A 7,938-nucleotide genomic window follows, 5' to 3' on the forward strand; every position below is an offset into this window, starting at 1 on the left:
ATTTAAATCGCTAGATGGCGAAACAAGGACTATATTCATATTCTAGCAGATTTAAATCGTTTTTTACATATGTAAAGAAGATATTGAAGTATTGTAGACGTTAAGGATGAACAAATTCGTGCTATAGAATCACTAGCAATTGTAAAATTCCATAGTTTATCATATATTTTTATACTATATTAAAAAATGATTCTGTGTTATTAAACTGAATATTAAAAATATATTTAACAGATCAATAATACAGATCCGAGAAGATTCAGAGAATTTCCAACAATTGCTCGCAAAATCACTTAATAGATCAATTTTATTTCACAGTTAGTGCAAGTGGCGCCATCCATGGCTACTTGCCTAAGTTTGTCGAGGAATAATTTTCATTTAGGTCGCTAGATGGCGAAACAAGGACTATATTCATATTGCAGCAGTTTTAAATCGTTTTCCTTTAAAATAAACGAAACCACATTAAACAGCCAATCTTCGCCTTTTCTTCGCTACTCGAGTGCTATAGAAATGATAAAATTCAATTTGCCATAACTATATCCATACTTAGTTCTTGCAATTTTACTCTGCTTGAAATTTGTTTATCTGTCTACAGTATTACGATATTCTTACGATGTAAATTTTATTTACAAACCAAATATTCCAAATTACAATGTTACAAAACGAATCTATTTATACAATATAAGTCATTAATTGGCCTACGGAAATTAGTATTGATCAAGAGTTGGAGTAAAAGATCGTGACTCATATGTTTCTCAAATAAGTAAAGTTTAGAATATGGAAAGTAATAGTTATTTATTAGATACATTAACTTAAAATTTGTTTAACTAATAACAACATTTGAAGCAAACCTTTTATTGTAATAATCAAAACGTAATCAGGCTAAACCTGAAACGTGTTTTTCAATAAAGAAAGTATTTTTTACATTCTTCTACGTTATACTTTCCTACATCGTACAATTTGTAGGTAATGTTTTGTCTCCGAACGTCAGTCAAATTTCGAAGTGAAATCACTTCACTTCATGTAGTGATGAGGAACATTCCACGATTCGTTGTGTAGCCATAGTTTAAAGTAGTAGCAATAGTATTTTTTAATATTTTAATATAATATTTAATAATTTTAGAATTTATTCTGTCTCTTTTATAATCCTTCGACTAATAATCGATATGAATTTTCTTTGACAATGATAATTCTTCTTAGAAAAGAAATAAATTAGATTTTTACTCTTCTCCTACTCTGGTTTGAAAACGATGTGCGCGCATTCTAGGTGTACCACATGACAGTCTGTCAAAAATAATATTCGATATTGTTGATATTCAAAGTTCATAAAGCTTTTATAGATTTAAAAGCCGTTACTTAACATTTATTACTAGGATTATTAAAAATGACAGCGGTAAGTCGTAAAACAATACTACTTTACCGTTTGAAAAATCCTATGTATTATACATTTTGAGGTTATGTATAACTCCTTTGAATAAGTCTAAAGATAGGTATAATATTTTTATCATGCAGATAGATCTTTATTCCATTTAGAAAAAATTTAATAAAATTATCAAAGCATTGTTATTTATTGTAACTAATTACACATTTCTTTATTATTACTTCAGGATCTAAAGACGTTTCTTAATGGACTTCGAAGCAGTGTAGAAGGACTTCATAGTATATTAATAACAGATAGGGACGGAGTACCTGTCATATCTGTAGCTGATGAAGAAGCACCAGAATTAGCTATGAGAGCAAGTTTTTTGTCTACATTTGGAATGGCAACAGATCAAGGAAGTAAACTAGGTCTTGGAAAAAATGAGACTATTATATGCATGTACAGTAGTTATCAGGTAATAAAAATAGGATGCATAATTTCTTATAGAATATCATTTTTTTTACATAAAACAAAAAGAATAATATATACATATACACATACACATATATTTTATGCATATATGTATATACATATATAATAGTTGCATGTTATAATAGTTAATAATTTCAGAAAGATATTATTTTTTATTTCATATATGAAATATACAAACTTGTTAAATTTATTTAAGTTGAATATTTTTCTTAATTTAAATTATTCATTTTGAAATACATCTGTTGGTTTATTACATGTAATATTTGTTATCTTTACTTTAATCTTTTGTTATATTAAACTACTAAATTATACTTATACATTTAATTTACTTTACAGGTAGTTCAAATGAATAAATTACCACTAGTAATTAGTTTCATTGCTAGTCATGACTGTAATACAGGCCATATTTTATCTTTGGAAAATAAGATTGATCCGATCTTAAGTAATTTAAAAAATGCAGTAGTGGAAGCCGGATGGTTACCTGTTGTACATTACGGGTGATAAATACCAAAAGTTTACAATTAAATTCGGTAAACACTTGTAACGAAGAAATGTTATAAATAATGCAGGGGACATTACTGTATATTTTTGTTCTAATATACAAGTTTAAGTCATATTCTTTTATACTTATAAATCTTTCTACTAGCATTTTTATACCATCTTTTAGGTATCTATTTAAAAGCAAATAAATAACTCGAATCTTCTATTAAACAATACAACAGAAAACAAAAATATAGATATTATAAATTTTAAGATAATTATGTATTCTATGTTTGAAATTAAATTAAGATATAAATATTTAAGAAAAAGTTATTGAAATTTTACGTCTGTAAATAGTATGAAATATATGTAAAAAAAAGTGATCTTAACATATTGTCATTACATCACTAAAAACGAAAATGTAGTATTAATCATATAACACAACCATGTACTTTAAATTTTCAAAAATCAATAATTACAATTCATACACCAATGGCTTACCCTCTAATCCATTGAGAATATTTTGTGCTGCAGTAATTGACATATCACGTCGAGTCTTCACAGTCGCACTGCCCAAATGGGGTATGATCACTGCAAGATATTATAATTATACATATATTAATGTATATAGTTTTGCTATACATTTCTATTACTGACAGATTAATGCATACAGAATGTATGGATGTTCAGAATTGTAAATTCTAACTTCTATCAATAAAATATTACATACAGAACACAAAAATGTTTATTATAATTCTACTTTATTACTAATTTATTATAATCAGTGGTACTAACCAGCGTTGGGAAGCTTAAGAAGATCGTGTTCAGGAGGCAATGGTTCAGGATCCGTGACATCAAGACCCGCGGCAAAAATTGTTTTATTCCGTAGCGCTTTGATCAATGCATCCGTCTCTACAATTTTCCCCCGACTGATATTTACGAATACAGCAGTCTTTTTCATTTTTCCAAATGTATTATCATTAAATAATCCTCTTGTTTCGTTAGTTAATGGAACAGCAACGATTATAATGTCACTTTGTTCAAGGAGTTCATCGAGAGATACAAAGTGAGCTCCAAGTTCATCTCCTACATAAAATTGTAATAAAAAAAATATCTAATAAAAATATGCATCTTAATTTTGTACAATTATACATACCTGCTTTTTTACGCGAATGACCTGTATAAATAAAACGCTTCACGTCAAATCCTTTTAATCGTTTAACAATAGCTTGTCCAATATTGCCCAAACCGACAATACCAACTATTGATCCTTGTATATCTTGACCAAGTAGCCATTGAACATTATTTTCAACTTGGCCCCTAAATTAACAACAATTTTATACACGAACATAAAAAATATATTTTCAAAATTTTAACGTTCAGTGAAATTATTCTAATAGTTGTGTTTACAACCGACCGAAAAGTTCACCATTTCTGTTATAAATATTATAATTGTAATAAATTATTAATTAAAAGTATGATCAACAACTAATTAAAGAATAATATAAAAATTTGTTGTGCGTATTTGTTATTATCCTACGGATAAAGGATTAGTTATAATTACTGTTCAAGTTTTAGTCGTCCTTCATACGTTCGTCTAATCGCGCTTAATGTTAAAACTACTGCAATTTCTGCAACTGCGCCTGATAAGACCATAGGTGTGTGTCCAACTTTAATCCCCCTTCTCTTAATTTCGGGAACATCCAAATGATCGTAACCAGCTGACATTGTTGAAACAACCTTTAGTGTTGGCCCTAAATATTATACATTCTAGTAATTCACGTTGCGATAATTATATTACCAAATCTATCGCATTTTTAAACATTATTTTCGTATTTTATATTGCATACATCGCATACGAATACATTTTACAAAAGATTAAAAAGGAATGTTATAAATAAAATCTGTTACAAAAATATATACCAATTATAAAAATAAAATAAATGTAGAATTCAGTTACTTATTACATTATAAATTGAAATTTCTATTAAACGAAACATTACTTTAATTAAATTTTACAATTGAAACTAATTAACGTCATTATTAATTACTTTATAAATTCAAGAATGATTTACTTCAATTCGTTACCCACCGGCGATGTTTAGAAATTCACTGTTTACATTATAGCACTTAGCAATAAAGACGGCATCATGACCAGGAAGAGCTTGCAATACATCGTCACGTAAAGCATCCGTTGTAGTATGAATTATTGTGACATCGCATCTAAACAAGACGAGAATAAAAGAAATATTAATCGAAACGTTTTCTAAGATAGAAATAATAGCTTTCGGCGATATTGTTAAATAGTTTTTCGAATTAAATTCAAAGCGACATTCAAAATTTCGAACGCGTGCGATCACCGGCATTCCTTTCTGCGGCTTGCGAAAAAGTAAACTTTACTGAAAGATTTTAAATAAAAATTTTTCTAGACTTTTATTCCCAAGAAGAGGAACTGTTAAATTTAATAAAACTCGGTAACATTATGATACTCCGTTCTTTGAGAAACTATGCCAGATCAGAAAGATCATTTTTAAATTGTTCTGTTTGGTTCTCAGAATCTACATTCCTAGTATATTTGTTCCTTTTAAGAAAAAGTACCGTTACAAAATATCCCCGTGAATTCATTCATTATCGCGATCTTTTCTATTTTATTTCCGTGATATCTTCGCAAATTTTTGATTGCAAAAAATATCCCATAAAATCATTTGTGTTTAGCAAACAGTTCACTTACTTTGTGCGAAGAAGATCCATACCAGCCGATGGTACGTCGTTACTAGTGACCAATACACGCGGTTTCATTGCTATTTCACCAAGTATTAACTGCGAGGATTACTTTGTAAACTGCCAGGCCCTCAGGAATTCCTGCATTATATAACATCAAGATCTGATTATCTGCGCAAGCGCGATTCAACGTAAAGATAACAAAAGATATTTAAAAATCATTACATCCATATTAAGATATACAATATATAAATATTATCTGTAATCTAAAGTATGTAATAATTTTTTCTGTAATCTACACGAGCGGAATAATCTATTTAAACACTTATATATATGATAAATCATAGCAAGAAATAAAATTTAGAATACATCCATACTTTAGCAAACATTGCTTTAAAATATTGCTTGAAATTTCATTTAATTGTATTACGAATTAATTTAATTTTTATGACTTTTGTTTATTGAAAATACTTTTTTTCTTAATTATAAACATTATTATGTTTATATCGGGTAGATGTAATTATAAATGTCGTTACATAGAATTGTAAATAAGATTAGAATTTATTGTACAACGTATTAGAATATTATCTTCGAACAATTTTGAATACAGTTTTTTATAGAAACAATAATACAATTTTGTTAATGCCTATTATTATATGTTTTCAAGATAGTGGCATGAATGGAAGTGCCTAGTACACAAGAAAATATGACGCTACTATTTGCTGGAAAGCACTACTTCCTTCGCCGCATGTATTCCTGTTTGGTAGAGACGCCACTTTCTGCGAATGATAGACAAGTTAGCGCGTGCCTATCAATTATAAAACTTGTCCTGTACTTTAGACCAGTATTGTCCACGATTAGAGCCCCTTACGCGACGTTATCCCCTTCTACACACTATACTATCTTTGTGGATCATAGAAATAATAACGTTACACCGCATAAAGAATGATAGTCCCTAAACTTCAGAGCTCACGTTAGATAGTATTACTGTAATTAGACGTGCGTCAATTAATGTTGAACGAAATAAACATTAATGCGTTCAAATATTTATCGTTACAATGTGTTTAACACTAAAGTACTTAAGTAGAAATCTGCTATCTCTGCAATCGCAAAATTTTACCTCGTAACAATTATAGTAAAATTTATGATATAACTCCTATTAGAAGAAAATCCTATAATATAAAAACATTAAAATGTTTTAACAATTTTCACAGCCTTAAAATGTTTACAAGTTAGATATCATTAGCAAGCTAAATTCTAAACTTCTTGAGTAATTTCAAAGCGTGAAGTAACAGGGTAACACGCAGTAGGAGTATAACATAATACATACGTACACGTGTTTATCCTATTCATATGAGCACTTGTATGAACATATGTCTTCCCGTGTATACGTGCATGCTAGATATATTATATCGAAACGTTGAAAATATAAATTTTAAATAAATATATTATAAATAAAGTACTAAATATGGTAATTTACAACATAAATATCGTAGAATATCATATAAAAATATGTAAATATGTAATCTACTTATTTCTATTATTAATTTTATTATAAACAACGTTAGTTTAATACTTTAGACGAAGGAGCTTAATATGAATAACGTATTGAGAATTATTGTTTCTTTCAAGATCAATGTTATCCGATCAATTTCGGGATTATCGTTTAAATTTTCATTCAAGGTTGACTCCAATTGGTGTTTATTATGGAATTCAGAGTATTTATTGCAGTTGAAGATAATATGTTTGACTATATAAAATAATTTATAAACGAGTATATATATATATATATATATATATATATATATATATATATATATATATATATATATAAATGTGATTATATTTTAATAAATATACTTAATTGAAATTTAGCGAAATTTTTAGTTTATTTGTCGATAATGTTAACTTATTAGAAAGTACAGTCAAATGCAATGACTATAATCTTTACTAAAAGTTGTAATAGTACTACCCCTGTTACAATAAACGTATGTATGTACTACCGAGAATTTTCCTAACAGGAAACTACAAGTTGCGGAAGTAAAATGATTGCAACTACTCATACACCTGTCACCCATCTATGCGAACAATGTGTAAGCAAGTTTTCCCATCTTTTATAGTAGGAGAACATAATCTATTCTAGATCGTGTTTATGTTTAACAACGTTTCTCTACTAAAGTATGCTCATATATTTATATGGTATATAACAACTGTGACAAGGTTACGAATATTTACGGAAAAGACGGCAAGTAGGATATCAAAACATATAAAAATAATTTCTACTTTACATTATGGCTCCACAATTAAATTATAATTTTTTTGTTCCAAATTATATACTATATATTCATGGTCTTTGATAAAAGTTAACTTAGATACAGAGAGAGAATAAACGATCGATATCAAAAGATACAACTAATACGTTTTAAATATGGTCTTTTATTAGTTTCGCTTCTTGAAATGCCACTAATGCGCGATATAGCATAGAAACCGTAATTCGCAAAATTCAAACTTTACATAAAGTATAAATTATAGCAAGAAAGATTAAAATAACAATAATAAATAAAATCTTTGAATATCAACCACAGTATCCTGTTATGACTGCCGTATTTATAAACCGCATTTCCTTAGTACCCCTGACCAAAAACAAAATTTTATATAAAGAAAACGTAAACTTACTTGAAATTATAAATACTTTAATTTTATTAATAATTATTCACCCTTAAAAGAAATGTATTTTATCGGTTTTAGAAAAATTCTATGCCCTCTAATTCGTATGTAAATCATACTTTTAAATCATTCGTCATGTCTAATCTCGGTAACTACGTCATAACTTCTTTTGAAGTACTACCAACCTAATAAGTAAATTTAATAGATTAACAGTTATGCAT

At 28.0% G+C, this 7,938-nt stretch overlaps 2 protein-coding genes across 2 annotated transcripts; one reads left to right on the forward strand and one right to left on the reverse strand.

Annotated features, from left to right (window-relative positions):
* The first annotated feature begins 1,250 nt into the window (after positions 1–1,250).
* Lamtor3 (Late endosomal/lysosomal adaptor, MAPK and MTOR activator 3) lies at positions 1,251–3,212 on the forward strand. Its single transcript, XM_076308090.1, has 3 exons — positions 1,251–1,390; positions 1,605–1,832; positions 2,186–3,212. The coding sequence occupies exons 1-3, from the start codon at positions 1,382–1,384 to the stop codon at positions 2,348–2,350; spliced, it is 402 nt and encodes a 133-aa protein (XP_076164205.1). The 5' UTR covers positions 1,251–1,381; the 3' UTR covers positions 2,351–3,212.
* LOC143145070 (glyoxylate reductase/hydroxypyruvate reductase) lies at positions 1,966–7,811 on the reverse strand. Its single transcript, XM_076308089.1, has 7 exons — positions 7,727–7,811; positions 5,061–5,191; positions 4,422–4,552; positions 3,894–4,083; positions 3,486–3,649; positions 3,125–3,415; positions 1,966–2,920 (listed from the first exon to the last, which is right to left on the reverse strand). Exons 2-7 carry the CDS (start codon positions 5,126–5,128, stop codon positions 2,805–2,807), a joined length of 960 nt encoding a protein of 319 aa, XP_076164204.1. The 5' UTR covers positions 5,129–5,191; positions 7,727–7,811; the 3' UTR covers positions 1,966–2,804.
* Between the last annotated feature and the right edge of the window lie 127 nt (positions 7,812–7,938).

This window comes from Ptiloglossa arizonensis, chromosome 3, assembly GCF_051014685.1.
Source record: "Ptiloglossa arizonensis isolate GNS036 chromosome 3, iyPtiAriz1_principal, whole genome shotgun sequence".
In the NCBI taxonomy this organism is placed as follows: Eukaryota; Metazoa; Arthropoda; class Insecta; order Hymenoptera; family Colletidae; genus Ptiloglossa; species Ptiloglossa arizonensis.

Bases quoted from the DNA above. Each gene is read 5' to 3' on its own strand.
- Lamtor3 (XM_076308090.1), top strand. The intron at 1,833-2,185 runs GTAATAAAAATA...TTTACTTTACAG, and splicing joins GCATGTACAGTAGTTATCAG to GTAGTTCAAATGAATAAATT.
- LOC143145070 (XM_076308089.1), bottom strand. From the start codon at position 5,128: ATGAAACCGCGTGTATTGGTCACTAGTAACGACGTACCATCGGCTGGT. The intron at 3,416-3,485 runs GTATGTATAATT...AATTTTATGTAG, and splicing joins TCATTCGCGTAAAAAAGCAG to GAGATGAACTTGGAGCTCAC. The intron at 2,921-3,124 runs GTTAGTACCACT...AATATCTTGCAG, and splicing joins TCTTAAGCTTCCCAACGCTG to TGATCATACCCCATTTGGGC.